General features: G+C 37.8%; 1 protein-coding gene across 18 annotated transcripts in view; it reads left to right on the top strand.

The window, feature by feature from the left end:
* The window catches only part of ABI2 (abl interactor 2), a 66766-nt gene that overhangs the window by 33866 nt on the left and 8713 nt on the right, over positions 1-24187 (top strand). The window contains exons 3-11 of one of the 18 annotated variants that reach the window (XM_048309290.1): positions 1274-1450; positions 5145-5162; positions 12114-12211; positions 12947-13093; positions 14164-14285; positions 15193-15375; positions 17938-18096; positions 22579-22665; positions 22990-23163. In XM_048309290.1, the coding sequence (XP_048165247.1) occupies positions 1274-1450; positions 5145-5162; positions 12114-12211; positions 12947-13093; positions 14164-14285; positions 15193-15375; positions 17938-18096; positions 22579-22665; positions 22990-23163 (1165 nt within the window). Of the gene's footprint in view, positions 1-1273; positions 1451-5144; positions 5163-12113; positions 12212-12946; positions 13094-14160; positions 14286-15192; positions 15376-17937; positions 18097-22578; positions 22666-22989; positions 23164-24187 lie in introns of all 18 variants that reach the window. The other 17 variants (XM_048309289.1, XM_048309291.1, XM_048309296.1 and 14 more) reach the window with 17 other exon arrangements.

Raw genomic sequence — 24187 nt, 5'->3', positions numbered from 1 at the left:
AAATTTTTTTTTTGCCATTTTAAAGGTTGTGATGATTGTTCAAGACAGCACAGGTTCCATTAACTTGTTTTGCTATCAGTAGCACGAACAGAAGGGTAAAACAGTGTAACCAACCCCACTGCCTCAGTGCCTGCCCACAGAAATATAAAATGGACAAAAATGTTTGTTATGAAAATGAGTTCTCATTTGTACCTGTTCCCCAGTTACTACAAAGAATTCAAAGGTTCAAAACTGTGAAAAGTGTTTCTGGTGTCATTCATGATCACTGGAGTGGTAACAAGCAATCTGTGAGTGTTTAGAAATCTGGCTGTTTTCTTACTTTTGTTTTTTATCCTGTAGCTAAAACTGTTTGTTCACAGTTTAGCGAATTTCCTTTAAAGAAAGCTGTTTTGTGAACAACCAATTATTTTTGTTTTAAGTAAGGCAAGGAACTCCATGCCCCATGATTTAAGAGATGATATTTTCCTGGAAGAGATAAGTAGACTTTTTGGTAGCATTTTCTTACTCTTGTTACCTAACAAGATTCATGTACATGTTTTTAGGCAGTGAATTTTCAGCAGGACTTTGTCTTACACCCAGGATTTTTCTGTGGTACTGATTTTAACGTATAAAGGGAGGGATTTCCAGTGTTGGCCCTAGGCATCCAAAGGGGAGGCAGTGGGCTTAACCTCTGGCTTTATTGTGGATAAATTAGTATGGAACACCTTCTAAAATCTAATAATTGCTTTGTGATGAGTGAGTTGTAATGACCAAAATACTTTCCTGATTTGTCTGAGTGAAATTTTATTCTATCATACGATTACCAGTCCTAGTTTAGCAAACGTTTACAGTGTAAGAAAACCTGCTTATGTTTTGTTTATCAGGTCTTAAAATTAAGGTTTGGGAGGGCATCCTTACACTTCATCTAGTTGGAGCCTATGTCAAAGACAAGCTTAGAGAGCAGTTGTAAAATAAAAAACGATAAGTGAAGGACTCTAATAAAACAGTGTGTGTAAACTGCTGTGAAGTACTAAGAATGGAAAGGAGAAGGAAATTTGTGAAACTGAAAGAATGAGGGTAACAGAAAACCCAAAGAACTCCCAGCTATTAGCATGGCTTTAGAGGTGGCAAATTCAGCAGTAAATTGAAGATGATGTAATCAAGTATATGTAGTGATGTGTTTAGTACAGTGTAGAGATCTTCAAAACATTAGAACTGATTTAATTTCTTTTTAAATACTGACTCTGTATTCCAATGCATACCACTGTTAGTAAATACACTGCGTCTTTTGTAGACGGTGGACATTCACAAAGAGAAAGTTGCTAGAAGAGAAATTGGTATCTTGACTACAAACAAAAACACCTCAAGAACTCACAAAATCATTGCACCAGCTAACTTGGAGCGACCAGTTCGCTACATCAGGAAACCTATTGATTATACAATTCTAGATGATATTGGACATGGAGTGAAGGTAGGTGATACTGTTAAAACAGCCAAACTGCAAATTCATTGTCTTTGTATATTTTCAAAATAACCTGATTCTTTTCATGGTAATATACCAGTTTCTCCTTGCCTGGACAATGTGTCTATAAACATGAGAGGAGTCCTGTCTTATTTCCAGTTGTCCCTTCCCCTTCTCTTGCCCCAGTGTTTCTAAATGTTGCAAACTCACTGAATCTTATTTCTGATTGGGACTGCGAGTCTCACCTTTTAAAATGCTTCTGAATATAACTTGTGTGATGCTGCTATTATTGTTTGGATCAGTTGCCAGGGTTATACATGGGGACTGAAGGGCTAATGACCATCACTTTTTTGCCTGAATTAGCACCACAAAGTGTGATCCAGCTGTAATTGCCACTGGTTTACTTTGAAGCTCACGCCAAGGAAGGGTTTGCATGAGAAGTATTATGGGCTCCCTTTTCTTCCTTCTGCCAGGGTCAGTTACACACAAACTCAGTGATGTGCTTTGTTAAAGTGAGCTCTCTACAACTTTTGTGCCATATGAGGTTTCAGGATGGGAATATTACTGCCAACTTTAAAGCCAGCTGGTTTTTCCTTTTAAGTTTAGGAAAAAAGAAGGAATTTTCAGAGCAGAGATCCGACTGGGACACAACTTACGGCTGTTAGGTCAATGTATACAGCAGCAGTAATATGTGTTAGATACGCATTTTTAAAAGCACGTCCTGACTGTAGGCACAGTCTTAGCAGGTGTGAGCTCATTGTTAACTTGTGCTGCCAGGAAAACAAGTACGGAAATGAGAACACTGACAGTATTAAAATTCCAGGAAATGGAAGGTAAACAACACAAAGTTTTTGTCATTTTTACAAGACAAACTAACAAATCTGTAAAGCTGTTGGGTTAAAGATGCTTCTTCCAGTCAAAGTACACATTTCTTTTGCTTGTCTTCTAACTGGGTTAGGTTATCTCTGTTGTCCTATTTGATTTGTCTGCTTGGACGGCCATTTAAATGGCAGTAGGTTGTTTAACCTAACTTTTAAAATTCAAATTCTGAACAGTTTAATTACCTTTCCCAAGCAGTTTTACTTAAGGTCTTTTCAACATCCTGTTTGTTAACAGAAAGTCTCCTTCCCCCCATTTCTTACCCAAAGAATCAACCTCTGAACAGATTTTAAAAAGGCCTAGCAAAAAAGCATACCCAACTTTAATAACTACAGTTTTGACCAGGAAATTATTACCAGTCTTGTGTTAAAATCTGCTGCCAATTTTGAATTTATGCAGGTCAGCAGATGTCCTTCTGGATGTGGATGGAGCATATTAACCTGTAGGATTGCTGTTCCTAATATTTTAATAATCACTTTTTGGTTTAGGGAGATAATTTTAGAACTCATTAAACAATAGTTTTTAATTGCTCTGCAGCACAGTCTTATTTAGCACTGGCTCTAAATCATTATAATTGGTATCCCACTTACCTCAATGTAGCAGAGTCATACTAAGATGCAATGAATTACATTCTTTTGAAAGAACATAGTTCATCGAATGGATGATGACTTGAGTGTGTGTTTACATCCATTTGTTATGCTTGTGATAGATTTAAATTTTATTTACAATGCACTAGGTTTATCTAGAAAATGAAGAAGTATTGTGCACTTGTGAAACAACAATCAGAGAACTTGAGGTCATGCTATCCTGAAGATTGTAAATGTGTTCCAGTCAGGTTAATGGTGTGCTTAGGACAGAAGAAAGAACAGCTCTCTTGTTGATGGGGAAAAAGTGGCCGGTGGTGCTTATGAACCTGTTGTTTTTGTTCTGCATGAGTTATTACAGATTAGTTTATTAGATCTCTGGCTGTAGAACAGAGAGAAAAAAATAAAAATATGTGGAAGCTTTAAATTAGCCTATATATAGCTCTTTATTGTTTGAGCTGGGATACTTTTCCCTTCAAGTGAGCATTCGGAAGGAGTTGTTGCATAAACAGCATTAAAATTCCAGTTAGCATCAGGGTTCCTCAGTTTGTGTTTGTTGTCCTTTTTCTGCTCAAGGGCTTCTGCTCCAGTACTTGGACCCAGAATTATGTATTTTCAGGACAGGCAGAATGCTTGATGCAGCAGACATTCATTGTAACCCCTGAGAAAGATGGCAAGCTGGACAGAATAATACAGGAATAAAAGGGAGGATCCTTGGCCAAGAAATTCAGTATGCCATGCTGAGAGTAGTAGTATAGACCCTTGAGCATCTTACTCCTTCCATTCAGAAATTTGAAGCATCATGGAGACGATGTTCAGGAAGGGTTGCTCTATACTATGGTTTCTTAATAGATGTGAGAGAATTCAAGTGCCTCTCTATCATCCCAGCAGTCCCTTCTCATCTTCCCTCCCTGAAGCTACAATGCTGCAAAAATCTAAAGAACCTTTTGTGTGACAGAGACTTGCTTTCAATTTTTTTCAAATGTTTCCCAAGTTACAAAGTCTTCCAACCTATTGTTCCCACCAAAGAGTTCTTTAATCAAGGGAATGGGGAAAAAAAACAAGTGATCCCTTCAGAGAGGTGTGTATTAAGGCATTGTAGTTACCAGGCAGTCCTGCTGAGGTCTCTGCTGATGGATCTTCCAGTGTAACTGACCAGTCTGGCCAGTACAGGGGGACTTGGTTTTCCAGTGTCGCTGCATGAGGCAGAGGCCATATTGGTTAATCGATCCACAGAACTTTAAACTCAAAGACAGGAGATTTTCTAGTAAGTCAGATTATGCTTGTTTTTAATAGAGCAGGGTCTCTCCTAAATGGATGAAACAAATCAGTCACTCTGGATGCTCTACTATTTATCAGAATATTTAAATAAATATTTATTTGAATATTTAAATATTTACATGAATATTTAACATCCAGTGTTGCAGAAAGCGTAGTAAATTTAACGGTATGTTTAGATAAATTGAACTGAAAACAGATCATTCAAATGGAAAGACAAGTAATTTTAAAAGAAATTATTATGGAGAAAGATGATGTATGATATTGTTCCAGTAAGATGCAGGACTTAGTGTCAAAAAGCTAGCACCTAGGCTTTAAAGTAAGATTTTGCTGTTGGTTAATGTCTTAATTTATACTTCAGAAAATGTGGATCTGTGGTGCAGTATCCACAGAGTGTGCTGTACGTCTTAACAAGATGTAATGATTTGCTCTTGATCTTTGTTCAAGAGGTATCTCATGGCATCAAGTTAACCAACAGCATTCTCTAGAAAAGAACGTTTATTAGCTTAATATGTTAGAAGCTTCCATTTCAGCTACTTGTAAACATGCTAATGCATGTAAACAATGAGCTCAGGCTCATTAATAAGGATAGTCTTTGACAGCTCAAATAAATTAATCTCTGAAGTTAATCCATCTAGGTCTCATGATACATTTTGAAAGAAGCTGCCTTTTTGTTAGCACTGTAAAAACTTGAGTAAACAGTGTACAAACATTTGAATGTTGAAGTAATAATTTAAAGGCTTTGTGGTCAATGTATATTAAAAGTTTCAGCTTGAAGATCTTTTGTTCATGACATTCTGCTTTAACCACTCTTTCTATGATCTACTGATACATTATTTTGTTAATGCCGAATGCTTAACTTTTTTCTTTCTTTTTCCTTTCTCTTCATATCCTGAAGTTCCAACTAACCTTTCAATGCTTTTTTTCCTTACCTCTTTTATTTGCTCCATTTATGCATTAAGTGGTTGCTTAGATTTAAGGTAAGAAACCCCAGGGCTGGATTTCCATTCTTCTTCTGAGATTATTACACACGGGGAGATGATTGACATCAATGCTACTATTGTTTAAAACAACACCCGCTCTCCCTTCTGTGTTGCAGAACTTCTGTTGAGTACTTCATTGTGGATAAGCGTTTTGTGATATAAATTGATGTGTATATGAAAGGAAGCTAACACAGTTAATTTTAAAAGCTCTGTGGTAAAATACTAGCTGCCCTCAGCATATCTAGCAGATCATTTATGAGGGAGGGATGTTGTGCTAGCCTTGTGTAGACAAAAATATACACAGACTAGATAGCAGCTGAATATGAGCCTCCCCCTGTGTAATATTCTTTTTATCCTATATACGGTGTAAGTTACAGTTTGATTTGGATTAATGTTTCAGTGTGAGATTGCTCAGATAATGGGCTCCAAAGGTGTGTAACAAATTCAAATCTGTATATTATTTTTTAAAGTTGCAGTATTCTTAATTTTTTCAGGAACTGATAGCACTGCTTAAATACTCAGAGGCACTCATCTATGGAAACTTCCAGAAATTTGATAATTGTGTAAAATACTTAATAACTGTTAAACAACAAGATAAGTGATTTATTTAGTTGAATATTAAATGAATAGTGCAACAAGAACTCAGGCTGAAATATGCCAAATTCTTTAAATGTTAGCAGTCTTAGTGGCTGCAGAAGCAGCAATAAAAAGCATCAAATCAACTAGACAAGCAGTTAAATTAAGTTACATGGTATTATGGTGGAGTTCATAGTACATTAATTAATAGATAGGTTATAGCCTTTATTGAGTATTATGATATCCTCTTCCTCCTGAAGTGCAGCTGGTTTGGGGAAAGAGGGAATGGAAGTTTTTTAGTAGCAGGTGCCACAGTTTTAATGAGGGAATTGTATTTTAGAACATAGAATGCTAATATGTAGAATGAGTATATTGATTAAAGGAAGTTCCAAGTTGTCATGGAATATTTTAAAGTATTTTCTATGACTGGAAAAAGCTAAAAGAAATCCTGCAAATTCCTGAGATGGCTTGTAAAACCAAGTATTTCTGTAGATACCTCCTTGATGTCCCTATGAAATTGGACAGGTGGTACTTTTAGTCAGGTATTTAAGTGTCTGTAGCATATCTGATATAATAATGGAAAATTTTTAATTTATGAGGGAATTCTCACGTCATTTGAAATTTATTTTTGCAAAGGTGGTGAGGTGTACAGTATTTCAACTCACTTAGTGTTTATATGCTTTTAATTTGAGAATGGCAAAATATGTTTCCTCCCTGTTTTTTTACTGTCTGTTTACAGAAAATGGATACTTTTGGTGCTGAATATGTCTTATTCTGGACACACTTAATATTGGATGATGGTTTTCTCAGTGTTCTTAAAAAACGAATTTGCAAACTCAATTTTCTTTGTTGTTCTCTGTAGTTGCAGTTTATAAACAAGTCATGACTATCCTAAGAAAAGTTTTAAAATTGTATAATTGTAGATTATATATGAACTGACATATCTGTGCATTATCTGCAGTGGCAATAAGAGTCTCTTCAGCTTTTCAGAGAAAATATTTTTTCTGTTTATAGGTTTGGAATGAAAATAACATTTTTTTGTTATAACACCATTTCTTTATTTACTAGAGTGAACCCAATTAGAAATTTGATCTGAGGAATCAAACACGTCAGTCAACTTCTCATTGCCAAAACATGGGAGTTTAAAAGAGAAAACAAAAAAGGCAAAAAGCAGTGCAGCATCTCTCAGTAGACCTGAGTTATTCTTTCTCTCACTACAGTCACTGTGCATCAGGCTGAAAGAAGACTAAAAAGCAGTTAGTAGCCCCAGTACTGTGTGAATGGTTATTTTACTTCACGTAGAAGTGATTGGATATGAAGTGTTTAGCCCGCATTTCTTTTTCATGATTGCAAAAAAACCTTAGCATTACCTAGCAGCTATAATATTAAACTGACTGACTGTAGCACTGGATTTGTGTCTGAGAAATTGTAAACAGATTTTGAAGAAAATTCCAGTTACAAGTCAGAGGAAAATCAGTTGAAAATTACATTGTTTAAGCCTTTTTGTATTCACCAGACTTGGTGCTTCAATTACTTTACATAGGTGGATGTGGTAAAAACAAGTAAGCTCATTTACTGAAGCTTCTACTTGTGGTCATTAGCCAAAACAGGGCTGAAATTTATAAATTTCACTACTCTGTAAACTGGTTAATGAACTGACAAGCAAATGGTTTGATTAGACACGCACAGTAAGTATTTGAGTGACTGAGCACAGCCTGAAAAGGAATTGACTTTGAGATAGCAGATGATGGGCCAAAAATCTATTCATCGTCTCTCTAGTGTTAACAAGATGAAGCAAGGTGTGGGAAGGTAGTTTTCATTCATCCTTGTGGGTTTTTTTCCTGTAATTTGGTATAAAATTGCTCAAGAAGGTCAAGGAACTGCCTGAAGTTTCTGAATCTAATCCGTGAAACATCACTGGTGGGACACTTTTTCTTACTAGGTTTTGGACAAAAAAAATTATTCTTTTGACATCCTGAAAGTTCTAGAAAATACAGTATAAATGTAAAGCACCATTTAAAAAATTCTGGCTGCATCCCGCTTTAGAAAGTAGCTCCTCCTGAGGTTTGATTGTTGAGTATCTGGTGTTCAGGATTTTTGGGGGGGAAAAAAACAACCAACCAACTGAAAATAGCCCAACCCCTCAAAAAGCCCACCTTGCTTTCTTGCAGGTAAGTGCCTCACATCTGTATAAATACAGGGCATTGGTGCAAATAGTTTCTGCAGTCTCTTGACCAGCTCTCATGTCTGACCAACTACGTATTTCTGCACTTCCTGTTCAGTGTATTTTTTTTTTGCTTGTGAAAACATTCCCAAGAATTAAATTGAATGGACAGCAGGATTTATCAGTTTTAACCAGTTTTTCTGTACAAATTCCTTATACAGTGGAGTGCTAAAGAAACTCAGTATGTTAAATGCTGATAAAAATGTAACTATGAAGGAAACTTGGTTATATGTAGGACCATAAGATGGTGTTTTAATCACGGTAATCTATGAAAAACTTGTTGCCAAAACCAGAAACTGGCCAAATAAGTCTTAATTATTAAAAAAATTAGACTTAAAAGGATAGTTTTTCTGAGTGCTCTAGTGAGTGCCGTCTTGTGTCTTGAAGTCATCAGATGGTACCTTTCTAGAACTGTAGCTCAGTAATAGAAAATACTGGATGAAGTACTATTGTACCATTTTGGAATAGAATGGTCCATTGGGATCCATTTCTTTACAGTTCATTTTACAGCTGTTACTGTGGGGCAGGATCCCAGAGCACTTTCCAGGATGTGTTACTTACCAAGGATCTGCTTTTTAAGTAGTTTCTGTAGTTTCTCCCTTGGCAAAACTTCCAATTCCAACTCCAGTACTGACAAAGTTACAGCTTCGGTAGAAAGTATTTTTCTGTAGTGCATGTTCTTGCTAATTCATCTATAAAAAACTTCTGCAAGGTATCCAGTAAAAAAAAAAGTAACCAAGATCTTGCTAGAATTATGTGGTGTTCCACAACTTCTGTTGGTAATATTTTTTACTTTTTTTTCTTCTGTGAAAGAGGAAAAAAAAATTATTTGAAAAATCCCTGCATGCATTCTGAACAGACCCTGTGCCCTACTTGTCTGGTCATGGGGTTGTCTTCCTGCTTTTACATCAGTCAGCTGTGGTTTTTTCCTGAGCTTTATGCCCAAATCATTACTGCCTCTGTTATTTTTTTTCCTGTTCTAAACACAGTGGTTGGCTGGTTAACTGTGCAGTTGTGAGCAAAGGCAGAGACAGATACTCCTTTGTTTTTCTGGTTGCAGGCTCTCTTTTGCCATGCATTTTCTTAAAATGATTTGCAAGATTTAAACTGGAAATCAGCCCCAGACCTGTGGGGTCCTGCAGTCAAACAAACCATCATCAGACAGATGCATTCCTCTGCTTTCACCCTCTCATGAAATCAGCTGCATCTGGGTAGTTCCAGCTGTGCAGAACCAGAGGAAATGACGTCTGAAACAATGCAACTTCTGGCAAATACCAGCTTACTTCAGAAAAAGGATTTTTTTAACTTGACAGCAAATGCAAATGTGACCTCAAGTTCTGGTGGTTGCTTCAGATTTTAGGTGTTTGGAAGAGGGATGTGAGGATTTGTGTATGGAAACTGTATTTACAACCATATGTGCAAAACAGAAAAGGCAATAGAGTAAAGTTTGGAAGAGAGGGAGCAATAATGGCCTCCCTTGCCCACCCTGCCCTCCAGTAGAAATTATCATTGAAGGAGACAGCTGGATATATTATAGTGTTTGTATCTCAGCTGTAGTTGCAACTTTGTGCCATTTTAGATTTTTTTTTTTTGTATCTTGCATGCTTTTATTTCCAAGGATCTGCCCGTTTTGATTAGAACTATTGAAATAATTGTATATTTTTAATTTCTCTTGTGTGATGATTTGGCAGTAAGTCAAAGGGGAAGTTACTTGCACAGGATTGTTTAACTCAGAGTAGCTGATCCTAAAGCCATCAGTCCTATCAGATTTGAAGACAACCCTGTAAATTTTAATTACTTGCTCTTTGAACATTTCAGTTTCAATGTTGAAAAGTAATTTCCAGGACCCTGAAACTAAACCTACTGCCCGTGAATTTCCCCATCTTTCAGGTTAGTCTTTTTAAAGGATGGTTTCTTTTTGCTGAGTTCCTGGGCTAAAAAGGGATCATTTTTTGTTTGGCCACGTTCTCTAAAGCTTTCTTCCCATCCTTTGTCAAGGATGGGTTATATTGCAGTGTTAGTGAAAGTATCTAGCAGTCTCTGGAGTTCTGTGTTAGTGAGGCAAGGGTTACCTCCACTTCTGGCTGTACCCAGTGTGATGTTCCAGCATCCTCCACCTCAGCCATCCTTTCTTTTCATGTAGCCGTAGCCCTGGGGATGCCTAGAAGTTAATTTTTGTTCTTGCAGACATTGTGTGTAAAATAATAAGATTATTTGTATTAAATATATGGAATTTTATATTAACTGTAAAGTGATAGCCCGTGGTTACATCATCTCGTCAGAACCAATAATGTAGCCAATTAAAACCCTAATTAAATGGACTATTCAGGGGTATGCAGATTGGTCTGTCATCTAAAGGCATCCAAAAGCAGAGGCTGAGTGGGCTGTTTGAAATACAGCAAGTGACAATTCAGTGAGCATTTAATTAAGGTGGATTTTGTATGTTTATGGGGGTTTTTTTGAAAACTCAAGTAGGAAGGTGGGTGAAACAGGCATGCTTAATGAAAGAGGAAATACAGGAGGTGCTGCAACTTTAAAAAAAAATTCAGATTTTGCTATTTCTTAAATGTTCCGTGTATAGAATAAAATGTATTTCATTTTACACTTTCCCTTTTCCCTTCAAGTAGTTGTAGTTCAGTGCTTACCTCATCCCTCACTTGAATTAACTTTAGATTTCTTGTTGCTTAGAGTTGGCTTAAAGGACTTTATAATGCTGTGCAAAATAATTTTGTCTTAAATTGACATTCCAGAGTACTCTTGCACAACTAAATCCAAACTCCTGTTTTTGAATCTGACAAAATACCCCTTCCAATGCTTGGGTTTTCTTTTCCTCCCTGCAGACTGAAAATGTAGATAGCACTGGGATTATTTAGAGCCAGAGAATCAAGTTTCAGTGGATTAGAATACTGAATGTATTATTCTTTGTACTGTTGTCAATATTTATCAATTCACAAATCTAAACATTGCCAAGGTTTTAAGTGAGTTGTTACAGTCAAATTTTGAAGGAGTAATTTGCCTTCAATGATGTTTGCAAATACTTTTGAGTGCCTTGATCACTGTTTCATTTTTTCTGTGGGAGGTGGGGGCAGTAGCCAAGACTTAGGTTTTGGAAAGAAGAAACACTGTGAAATAGAGCATGACAGGAAGAATAGAGAGAGGGATGTAAGCACACTTGTTCAGGTTGGCTGAATATCTCTGTGCCTAAGCAGTAGCTCAGGCGTTCGTGAATCCGAGCTGTTTTGTAAGCAGACCGTGTAATGATTCCTGTAAGGATGCGTGCATTGAGGGAGTTTTGCTTGGCTGGCAGACTGCAGAGAAGCAAAATGCACATTGGTAACAATTGTTTACGATTCCTAGATTGATCAGTCAGGCAGGAATGCAAATGAGTTTTTGAAAGAAGTTAGAGTAAATTATTTTATGCAAATTTACTTCATTAGTATTTTAACCTGACAGAGGGGAAGTGGACAACTGCAGTTATATCACATCACTGCTAAGTATTTTTCTCCCTGTCCATTTATTTATAAACTCTTAGAGAAGAAATTGCTACAGATTTGATGGGGGGAAAAAATAAACCTTTGTATTTTTCTCAAAATAGCTTTCTCTCTATGTTTACATGTATGTAACTAATATTTAAAGTAATTACCTTTAGAAGTTTTTTATATGCTGTGAAAACATTAAAACATTAATGGATCATATTTATATATTACTTCTCCATATCTGTATAAATCACATTAGATTGTGGCCTATTAGATAAGCCTTAGTATTTTTAAACAGTATTCAAAAATATTTTTGCAAATTTACTGTTCAGTAGTGCCATGTGAAATAACTGCCTTTATCTCAAAAGATGACTGGGAGGTTCAGCCAAGATAGGTTCAGTGTCTGTATTGTCAGAGATTTAATGTTTACGTGATAGTCTGAAGGCAAATTCACTTTTTTGTACAATTCTAAAATCTCTATGTCACAAAGAGTCCTTTGAGCGCAACTCTTGACTTCTAGCAGAGTGGAAATTGCATATAAAACGCATGGCCTGTCAATTTTTTTTGTTTAAACCTTCCCCTACTTAGAGTTAATTGCTAAAGGCATCTCAGTGTCTCCCCCTCGACCCTGAGCTCAGTGAAGGCCGTTTTTCTCCCCGTTCTTTCATGCAGGTCAGCACCCAGAATATGAAGATGGGTGGGCTGCCTCGCACAACACCACCCACCCAGAAGCCACCAAGTCCACCGATGTCAGGAAAAGGAACTATTGGGTAAGTGCAGTTACTGAGTGGGTGAACAGAAGGGAAAAGAGGGAAGATTCTTTCTTTTTCTGTACTGGGAGGAGTGTTATGGTTTCATTTTAACTATTCACAAAGGTCAAGAGGTGTTACATCTGCATCCTCTTACACTGATCATGTCTTGTATGTTAGTGTGCTTCTGCCAGAAGACAGTGGGTATCACCAGCCTTTCCCAACAGCAACCTTTTTCTCAATGCAGAACACTTACAGTTACAAGCTTTAGACTAAAATGTCGTTAGCTGTGGCTTTCACAGGTGGTGCTAAACAACTGAAAAATGAGTATGTGGCACTGTTCATTAATTATTTGTGCTGTATTTGATAAAAGTACTTTCCTGCTAAGTTTATGAATCTGACTTTGACCTTAGGAGAATGTGTTACAAGTGGGATGAATGCTGGTATGTGATTATGTATATACATACACACCATGGTGCTTTATTTTAATGCAAGATAATGGCTTACCTTTAAAACAAGAACGGGACGTGCAACGCAGAGTTTATTGATAGGAAGACTGAAGTACGTGAAGACCATCCTTAATTGTTTTTTCCCTCATCCTACAAAATAAGTACTGCAAAGTTATAGAAAAAACTTTATTCATTTTTTAAGCTCACATTACTGATTAGTATGTAGCTGTCTTTTAGTGAGTGAAGAATCTCTGGTTTTGTCTGCGTTATCCTGACTTGCTTGTGGCATGTGCTTGTGCCGGTGCAGGCGGCACTCCCCGTACCGCACGCTGGAGCCGGTGCGGCCCCCGGTGGTTCCCAACGATTACGTGCCCAGCCCGACGCGCACCATGGCCCCGGCCCAGCAGAGCCCGGTCAGAACGGCCTCGGTCAACCAGCGCAACCGCACCTACAGGTACCGGCCTGGCCTGTGGGCGCAGGGCCAGAAAATGCTGTGCTAAATACCAAATCCAGCAGCACCTCCCTGTACCCTGAAGCTCCCTTATTCATTGTATGGACTGGGAATGTCATTGAAGTGATGAGAATGAGCACTAATAAAACCAGAATAGTGAATCATGTTAAGATTATTCACTTAATCCCCTGTTCACTTTGGTTTTAGTGCTATCACTTGGAGTAGTTAATGAATTGCTAAGACTGTGAAGTCTTTGAAGGAGGTGGATCGTGATACTGTTTTACTAAATGATTACCACACTGGGGGAAGGCTTTGTACACAACTTGCCTTCTACATATTGAAGGGCTGCATAGATGCTTATACTTGACATTTTTGAACAGTCTTTGATGTTTATTGATTGAGTAGCTGATATTGTAGCATAGTATTTTGGGGATATTGATAACTTCAAACAGAGTAAAGCTAAACTGCATTACCAAAGGCTCTGCAGAAGACTAGCTTTTTCTCTAGGTTAATAAATTTCATGATGTGATACATCTAAATACTTCCCTTGAAATCTTTACTTTTTAAAAATAATGAGTACTTGAGGATGGCTAGACAAGTGGACTTAAAAGATGAGAAATCTTAAGTACTACTGTTTTACAACTTCTAGACTTCAGTAGTCTCAATTGAAAGCATACAAATTGCGGTCTAAGCACTCTATACTTTTTAAAGTTATAGGAAAAAGCTCTGTATTATCCTCTGTAGGGGCTTAACAACCCTGGAATGACATGCTTTGAACAAGGTTCTGGAAGTGTTTCATTTTTGGGCAAGCTCACTAAACTTACTGAAAAACTTACTTACTTACTGAAAAACTTACTTACTTACTGAAAAACTTACTGAAAAACCTCCTGTGTTGTAGTCAAAGTGGTTAGTTTCAGGAAAACCCAGCTTTGTATAGGTTTGCATCATCCCTGTTTCTTTTCTCTTGTTCCTTGTTACTTCTTTGATTTCATAAGATGCTCTATGAGAGATTTTATGTTTCAGCATGAACAGCAGCATATTCATACCCTGGTTACTTTGGTTTCTTACAGCAGCAGTGGGAGCAGTGGAGGAAGCCACCCAAGTAGTCGGAGCAGCAGTCGAGAGAACAGTGGAAGTGGAAGTGTAGGTGTTCCCATTGCTGTTCCCACACCATCTCCTCCTAGTGTCTATCCAGGTAAATGGAAACTTGCTGTTCCTCTTTCTGCCTCAGTGTTAACCTTGAGCATTTGCAGTTTCCTAAACTCCAAGTGAAGCCCAGAGTTCATTGCTATTGATAATATGAGTTTGAATCAAGTAGTATCTTCTCTGAATGTCTGATGTGCTGTAATGTTCCTTTTATGTATTAATTTGTTTATCAGAATTTTTTGCCTGGCTGTCTGCATGTGACAAGGTAGGACATAGCACCTTTTATCAGTGGGCAGAGGGACACTTCTCCCTTGTCCTTTTAAGTAAATAGATGTTTTTTCATTGGCTGTTTATGCAGATACATAGAAGCATGTTTTTAGAAAATTAAATTCAATGAGAGGCAGGCACAGAGTAAATCTTGAGTACATCAATGCAAGCCTGAGTTGTCACAAAGAGATACTTGCTCAATGTAATGGCCCCAGACTTTCCAGAAGTAGGAAGAGTTATTAGGACTTTTTTCCTTTGCTCAACCTTTTCAGTGAAGAAGAGCCTGTAGTTGGCTTGCAGCAAAATAGCTGATGCTTCTGAAACAAAGAGCTGGAAATTTTTTGGTTTCCTCTTTGTATTTTCTAATTCATACAAAACTTAAAGATGGCCATGCTAGAGACTGGAGCATAAATAACAGTGCAACGACATCTTTCAAAAGTAATGGCTTTCACTGAAAAGTTTGGGTTGTGTTCCCTTCAGACCTGGAAGGAAGTGGATTTGCTTGACCGTCATTTACCATCTACACAGGAATGAGCCTTTCTTTAACAGCTCCATTGTTTTCTCATCTCATGCATTCTGAAATGCTATGCAGCTAATAAATAGCTAACACTGAATAGTCAGAGGCTTTCTCTAATCCTTGCTAACATATCTCCTTATTAACTCCACCTCTTCCTCCTCTCTTCACTTAGCCCCTGCTGGCTCAGCTGGCACTTCTCCCCTTCCTGCTACCTCTGCTCCTGCCCCAACTCCTCCTGCTCCTCCTGCCCCTTCCTCCGCTGCTCCAGATGCTGCTGCTGCTGCAGGAGCTCAGCCCCTTGCTGATGGCTTCACCTCTCCAACTCCCCCTGCTGTTTCTTCCACACCCTCTGCAGGTGAGTGTCTGCTCCAGCTGCTGGGCAGATGAACCCAGATGTGATCATGATCCAAGGCATTGCAAAGTTACTTTGGCAGCAGTGATTTATAATTAAAAAAAAAAATTAATTATAACTAGAAAATATCTGATAATACCCAACTATAATGCATAGTTATAGCAGAGAGTTCAAGGTGTGCTGATTTTATTAACAGCAATCATTTAATTTTATAATTTTATTATTTTTACATTTATCTAATTTACTAAATCATAATTTTTTTTATTTTTGGATACTGAGAACCTCATAAAATAACTGTATTTGGAGGGAACCAGCACTGATAGTTCTGGGTCTTTTTACTCTATTACTTACTTACTTTACTCTCTCTATTACTTACTTAATAAATGCAATTTTAAAAAAGTGCATCTAGCAAAGTATAATTTATATGACTGGTTTCTTCAATGCTGTCAAATGACGAGTCTCCCTTTAATGAACTGATGAAAAGGGCAGAGTTTTTTTTGTCCAGTATTAGGTAAAATACGAGTTTTTATTATGCAGACTAGTATTAAAGCATTTTGTTTTAATATGTGGTACTTAGGGTGTATATTGCAACTTCCTTTTTTTAGTGCTACACTTTTGGTTTTCTCATGAGCTGAAGTTGCAGAGTGTAGTACTTACCAACCATAATGCTGTCCTGTATCACCTTTTGATGAGGAGATTGCATTGTAAAGATCTCCTTCAGACAGCCAAATTCACATGTAGCTACCTGCATGCTTTGCTACTTTACATTACAATGGAGGCTGCTCACAGGGGTGTGAGTTGGTTTATGTTTATTAGTGTCCCTCTCTTAGTAAGAATTGCACCAAGTTCCAGAAGCATTCTTGAAATTGCATTTAGTTTAAGGGGCTGTAGCTCATAAAGAATTAGAAGATATTTGCACTAGAATCCGTAACTGTGACCAGAATTTTCTGAAGTGTGATGAATTTTGGTCTTAGAAGATGATGCTGATGTCTAAACTACTTTCATGAAGATGAGCTGTGGCATATGGGGTCTCAATCAGTTTTTCATTTTTGATGCACTGTCAGTATCCCAGTTCTTAAGCCATGTTGTTTCTGTGTTTTTAACAAGTCAAAATCAAGCAAAGATTAGTATTTTAATGGCTGTGAATTTGCACAGAATTTCATAAGGGAAATTTCACGTTAGTTACTATTTTTAAGATCTTTTGTTTCCCTATTTTATTAGTGAGGTTACTTGTATGGCTTCTCTGAAATAAAGTATTTGAAGAGACTGGATGGATCACCACTTCTGAAGTCACAGCTTTTCGTCCTTAAAAACCTCTTAGCCCTGTTTCTTCTCTCTTCCCTTCTCTCCAATCACCACCAATTTCTGCAAGTACATTAGGTTACAGAGAGAGAGAGACAGACATTGGAAAGACCCGTCAGGAAAAATGGGAAAAAGCCTTTATAGAACAGATGGCTTTCTTAGTTGTTCCTCATTTGTAAGAAGTAGGTTTTTTTTATATGGTACACTACGTTGTTGGTACAAAGCAGAGGGAATGAGAATCTGTAGTTCATGCACTTGCTCTTACAAGCAAGTAATAGAGCAAGCAACTTGTATTTTTATTTATTGACCCAGCATGAAGTTGTGAAAAGCAAGCAAAACATAATGAAGAACAATGCAGGTTTTTTAAACTTTGTACATTCTTTTGTTCTGTTTCTCTATTCTCAACCACAGTGACCATCCCTTCTTCCCTTGTTTTCTTGCAAACTCTCAAATTTGCTTCTAGGACAAATGGTGGAGGCAGAATAGTGTGTCCCCTGTGGGAATAATAAATCCAGCTTACTGTTACATACAGTATAAAATCCTGAGAATTTTATGTGAGCACAGGAGATACCTTGCTTCATTTATTGCTTGCTGGGATTAATGATCAATGTCTTGAATGCAGAAAGTAGTGAAAATACAGAGCAAGTTTTTAAGGAGTGTTTTTAATTGACAGCTCCCTGAAAGAGGGTCTTTGAGTTTGACTTCATTTATTCCATCCTTCAAGCAGTTTGTAACATTCTCTTCTCCCCAGATGATTCTCTGAATATCTTCTAAGTAGCACTAAGACAAGTAGTACTGTGTTTTTCAGTTACAGAAAGTAACAGCTTTGAATCCTGGAAATGGCCTACAGTTATTTTTTACATGTGTATGTTCCTTAATTGCAGAACTGTGATGTTTTGGGGAGTTTTTTGCAGGCTTATAAATAACTGAATTCACAAGAAATTATTGTAATACATTATTTAAAATAGATAACTAGGTATTATTCTCTTTCGTTTTGGAGATTTGTAGCTTAAACACCTTGGTATTTTCATACTGGCTTTTGTAGGCAGTACTGAGTGTAGGCAGTTGGGAGAGTTGTGTTTTGTATTGCTCTTGAGACATTCAGTGTCCTGCCACAGTGACAGCTGAAATGGCTGACTCTTCCTAGGATGCAGACTGTCTTAAAGATCTAGAAACGTTTCCAAACCTTTGGAATTGAATGCAGGTAGAGAGAAAGCAGGCATCATTCTTCTCTTTGCTAATGCATTTCTCTTTGTACCCTAGGTCACCCAGTCCAGTTCTACAGCATGAACAGGCCTGCAGCTCGGCACACACCCCCAACCATCGGGGGCTCTTTGCCCTATCGGCGGCCTCCTTCCATCACATCACAGACGAGCCTTCAGAACCAGATGAACGGGGGCCCGTTCTACAACCAGAACCCAGGTAAGAAAGTCTGGCTGCTCCATTGAAGTCAATGGTGGTGAACACAGTGACCTTCAGCTCTCTGAAATTTTATTTTCTGTCTCCATTGCAGATCTTGCATTTCCAGTATGTTGCTGGTAGCTGTGCCACAGCTGCAGTGCAAATGCAGAGCAGTGTTCAGCTTCCATTATGGCAAGCAGCTTAAAAAATACTGGCTTTGTTGCCACATAATTTACTTTTGATGTCACAGTCCCTATCAGACAAGCTTTTGTCCTTGACTACACCATGTGTCATGGAACTGCTTTGGTGTGGGATGGGTATTTGATTTTGCACCAGAACACTGATTCTTCATTACTGAATCTTTATCTTGTGTTCTTTTTCCTTCTGGGTAATGTACAGTTGAAGCAATTGTACCCGTTACACAGGGATATGCATTAGACACCTTGGAGACACCAGTGGTGTTTGGGATGCAAGGGAGCTGTGTCGTCTGCTAAGCCCACAAATAATGATATTTTATGGGTGGTCTGCTTTAAAAAGCAAGAGAAGACCTTATCAGGGAGTTAGTGTCCTGTGTGTCAGCATAACACAGTAGCCTTTTATCTAAGCTCCTTCCTGTGCTTCTGATGAGACAGGAGGGTTTAATACCAGAGTAGAGGAGAGTTTCTCTTTTGACAAAGCTACGGAAAGATGCAGGGGACACACTGAAGGTTTCCTGTCAGGAAATGCTCTAATACCAGCAAGATTGAATGTTGACTTGCAGCCACCAGAGTATGTTGGTGTTTTGTGGTGGTGGAATTTCAGGGTGCTGTGTGCGTTGGTTGGTTGGGGCTTTTTTTGTTGTTTTGTTTTGTTTGGGTGTTGTTGTTGTTGTTTTTGGTTGGTTTTTTCGTTCGGTGTGTTTTTTTAAAGTTGAGCACTGAACCTGGAATTAGGTCAAGTGGTGGAGTCTGCATTTAAGGGGTGTGATCAGGTTGGGCTGTTACTGTTTGTGAGCTACCCTGCAGAGAGAGGTGTGTGCTGAGCTTGAGATGGAAATGAATGGTCGTGCTGGGGACAGAGAAGTGGAGGAGGTTATAGGGCTAAATTGTAGCCCAGTTGCCTGAAATATGTTGTATTTTCTGAACACATTATGTGCATATTGAAGGCTGAAGGAGGGAATAGGCAAGAAGGAAAGGGTAATAGCAACAAAAGAAACCTTTCAGGATTACCTTTTCAATAAAGAGGATTTTCAGTATATCCAGAGAGTTTTTGACGACTGCTGTGCGTTTTTGCTTTGGCAAAGGGATAATTCTCTGCAAGCTGCCATTGCGTTGTTAATAGATAATCACAGAAGATCTCAAATAGACTTTAAATAAATTGCATAACCACAGTTCAGTCCGTGTACCCAGAAAGAGGATAATGATTATGGTGATTAGTCATTTGAACTGTAAATCACAAACAAAATACTTCAGTTATACTGGCATATCTGAGACAATATAAATAAGCAGTTATAGTAAGAGACTTTTTTTTATATACCTAGCAGAATACAGAATTTATTAGCTTTGCAGTTACATGAAACCAGTTTTTTTGGAGTTCACCTTGAAAGGGGAGGATGCTCAAGCATTCAGAATTGATGAAGAATAGAATAAGATAGAGGCACTGATGTGTCTGTAAGGCACAGGTTTAGTAGTGACAGGACAGAGGCCACAATTTTTTCTCAGCATTCCTGAAGAGAGGGAGGAAACACGAACAAGAGGGGAAAGAGAGACCTTACAAGAGGGAGAAGGGGGTGCCAGCTATGGCTTTTTGTTGTTTGTATGCTGTTTGGCAGTAACACAGTCCTGCTATTTCCATTGCTGTTTTTAAAAATGGTGGCATAGTCATGTTTGTTTATTCACAAAATTCATTATTGATAGGAGGATGAAAGGTACTTGCATTGCCCTGATCTGTTAAATGCCACTTTAGGATAAAACAATTTTTCTACATGGTGAGGCCTTTTTAACAACTGAAAAGAAAATTTTAAGAAATGCAGACTCTAATTGATCTCAGCATATGTCTGTCCCAAATCCACTCTTGACAGCAAGCCACCTAACAAGTGTTTTCACCTTGCAACTTTGGATATCAGTATCTAAGCAGTATAGAGCTCAGCACAGGCTAAAAACGCTGTGGGAGAATCTGGGCAAATATTGAGATGGTGGTTGCGTCCCACCTCATTTGTACAGCTGAATTCTTACCAGTCTGAAGCAGCCTAGTGGAAGATGCTCTTTAGCAATTTGGAATTAATTTACAGGAACTGTGTATTAAATCTATCTGTGGTCAGCATGGAAGAAGGATGGGAGAGAACATTTAAGATGGTGTTTAGACAGAAGAGGTAAAGTTCTGATGCATTTAATAAACAAAATAATTAGTAATAAAATACTTATTGTATTGGCTCCTAAAGGTCAAAACTGGAGTCATTATACAGCACACAGAGACAATATTGTGATAGTCCCTGCACAGGCTGGAGCACAGACTGAGGGTAGTTAAGATACACAAGGAATGATGTCGGCTAGTGTTAGCATCACCATTGTGATTAAACTACATCAACCCAAACTAAACCAGGGGATTTTTTTGTATTTGCTTGGTGTGTTTGTCTAGAGTGATTTATTTTTCTCCATGGGAAGCCTTGTTATTTCTTTCAAAGAAATATATATAACACGTGAACAAAGTACACTGAAGAGACCAAGGAAACTGAAGCTATTCTCATATGATAGGTATGAATTATATGAATCCATATGATGTTGAATAGAGGAATCATTTTGAAATGAAACATAGCATATGTAATTTTAAGAATCCATATATGCTTTTATAGCATATATAATTGAAAAAGCAGGGACAAGAATGCTGAATTGATGAATATTACTGCTTTTCAGTAGGACTTTAAATTCAATTTCCCTTTTTCTGCTTTGAAAAAATGCAAGACCAAATCTTTTCACAGCATTCATGGTTACACTTGAAGGAATAAATACTCTGAGGTCACATCATTCAAGTCAAAGAAACTGTAATCAGAAATGTATTTCAGTTTTTTCTCGAGATATCAATTAAATTGTGAGATAATGAAACTTACTTTATATGGATGTACAAGATATTTTTGCAACAAAAAGGATGGTTGCTGTTAGTCTTTTCATTTATGGTGTGTGGTTCTGAAGGGAATGTGAATGTGTGTGACAAAAGAAATTCAAAGCACTTAAGATAGTTGTTATTGGAATAAGCAAACAGAAGAAATTTTGAGACACAAATTGTAAATGCTGTAGAATTCTTTTCTCTTGCTATGATAATATGAATTAATTCTGAAAAATGCTCATACCTGCCAGTTTTCTTATTACCTCTGGAATTAGTCTGAAATTTATTTAGTTCTGTCTGGTAGCTAAATAAATGTACTGGTACATGAAGTATAGACCTTTTTTCCCCCTTAATCCCTTTGGACATGATTAAATGTTTTCTGTATGCCACATACTAACAAGAAATTTATTATTTGTGCTTCTACTGAGGTGTGCTGTCTGAAAAATCATCTTGCAACTGGCTTAAAGAATATTGCTGCATTATTCAAAGTGATACTGTTTGAATATTACCCATTTATGTGTGTTTAGACCCACATAAAACTAGTTAGCTGATTTTTTAACTAGATAACTGAAATTCACATTTCAGGCTTAAGCCACAGTTCAGTGTTGCAGCATTTGCATTGCAGAATTCTGGCTCAGCAACTGAGCTGAAAGTATGTTCTTTAACTGTGAATTCACATATATTGTACAAAGGCAGCTCTTATTGTACAAAGAGAGCTCTTCTGGTACCGGTGAAAGGGCTGTTCAGAGTTCAGTGCAGTAAGTCAGGTGGGGAGGAAACCAGGCAGCACATCTGGAATAGGCCCTGTGGTTCGGCAGCAGCACAGTGAGCTCTGTTCTACCAATAAGATCAGAAGTGTTGCATCTTTCAGATCTGCACAGTTCTCAAAAGGCATCTTTTTCTGTTTTGTCTAAAATAGCTGCCTCATTCAGTGGGGGTTTTTTGGCCTACATCTTGGAAAAAAAAGTTATATCCATTTTCATTACTAGGGATTCGTGGATGCTGTTAGTCACTTCTATAAATATCAATTAGATCTGAAAGGGGGAGAATTACAGGCAGAGAGTTCTCTTGATGTATGTGTTTAGTTAGGTCTGTTCATGAAGTGCTATATTCTGTAGTAAGAAACTTCATCTTAAGGAAATGTCATAGTCAAATCAGAAAAATACTTCAGCATGGATTCTTAATTTTATGAAACAGCTGGGTTGGAAATTTTAAAATTTTAAAAATAGAGAAATATCCTTGAAGAAAGGATTAGGAATATGCTTAAACCATCTGAGCCATTTTTCATTGAATGTCAGTCTTTTAATCCCATCTTCTTGGCAGCCTGCTGTACTGTCTGAGTGGTGATGATGTCTACTTTCCTGTTTGCCGCTTTGTTGTGTTTCTAACTGGATGCCTCTCTCTTTTTAATTTCTGTGGCAGCATCCCTTGCTCCTCCTCCCCCCTCCATCCTACAGGTAACTCCACAGTTACCACTAATGGGATTTGTGGCCAGAGTTCAAGAAAACAGTAAGTTTGCTGCTTCCTTGTGCTATGTTTTTTACTGGATGTAGCTTTTGGATTGAGTTGATGAAAGATTTGTCTGTATATAGCCAGAATTCTGCCTTTTCTACTGCCTCTGCAAGTTTGTCTGAAATTGTGAAGGGTGGGAAAAAGAAATAATCTTATTGGAGGCACCTGGTCCTTCCTTCTCTGAATTTTCCTGTCTCTAGTGTATTTTCACAAGTTACAACTGTTGGTCCCACTGCAATTAACTGAGACAGAGAGTATTATTTCAAGCAGCTACCATGGTTATAGAGATGTTTTCATGGTTGTACTGTTATTTATTTTCAGTTTCAGATACTCCTCCCCCCCCACCGCCTGTGGACGAGCCAGTGTTTGATGAGTCTCCACCTCCACCCCCACCTCCAGAGGATTATGAGGAGGAGGAAGCAGCTGTGGTGGAGTACAGTGATCCCTATGCTGAGGAGGACCCTCCTTGGGCACCGAGGACATACTTGGAGAAGGGTAGGTTTAGAGCTAGAAGAGACAGTAGGATTGTATTTGCAACAACTTTGTGTGTGCTCCTGCCATCCTGCTTTTGGACATGGAGCCTGCCTAGGCTCCTTCATAGCCAGTATTTGGTATTACAGCATTTCAGTCAGGAGCAAAAGAGAAAGAAGAGGACCCTGATGTGTGTTTGTAGTGTCTTATGCTAATGCAAAAGGGGGGGCGGGGGAGGGTGTGTGCATGTGCCTTGGGAAAACAACTTTCTATTTGAGGCAATAATGATATTTGAATGATAGCTCTGTTCTGCTTTCCTGTGGGACTTCTTGGGCTTGGGAACTAAAATAGTTTATTTAGGTGCATGTATGTACAGATCTGTTCCATCTCACATGGGATAGCAAAATGGGATAGCAAAACTGTAAAGGAGAGTCTTTAAAGATAAGCTGGAGAAAGTCAGGCTTTTAATCAGAAAATGTTTCCTGTGGAGAGCAAAAGTATAGGAAGCCAAACATTGTCTCTATTGATGTAGAGACCCATGGAAAAACATAATTTTGATCTGTATTTTTAAAACTAGATGAGCAAAACATCTAAAAGGTTTGTCTGTTTTTAGAAACACTCTTAAAAGTAATAGAAGATTGAAGTGCTTTCAATGTATGAAGAACTATTAAATAGTAGTTTTAGGATACCAGGAAAAAAAGAGATATTGACATAGGTGTGGATTCTGTTGTAGTTACATGAATAGCTCCACTCAGCCTGTGTCTCAAGCCTGTGTCTTGAGATTTTACTGCTTTGCTGGAGTTGGCAGAGAAGTGCTTGGCTATGAGTTTTTTGTAGCAAGCTTTGAAGCTTTAAAGTTAATGAGAAGCCTTACACTAAAAGAGAACTTTAATACTGAAAGAATGTATATATTTATACTGCTGGGAGTTATAATGCTTTATTCAGCAAAATAGTTTATCCTGTGGCAACTCCTTAAGTTCCTGTAAATAATATTCCATGCCACATGATTCAAAGTGGACAAAACAGATGAAAGTAAGTAGCTGTTCCA

Source organism: Corvus hawaiiensis, chromosome 7 (assembly GCF_020740725.1).
Source record: "Corvus hawaiiensis isolate bCorHaw1 chromosome 7, bCorHaw1.pri.cur, whole genome shotgun sequence".
Lineage (NCBI taxonomy): Eukaryota > Metazoa > Chordata > Aves > Passeriformes > Corvidae > Corvus > Corvus hawaiiensis.
This window is presented reverse-complemented; position numbering and strand designations above follow the sequence as displayed.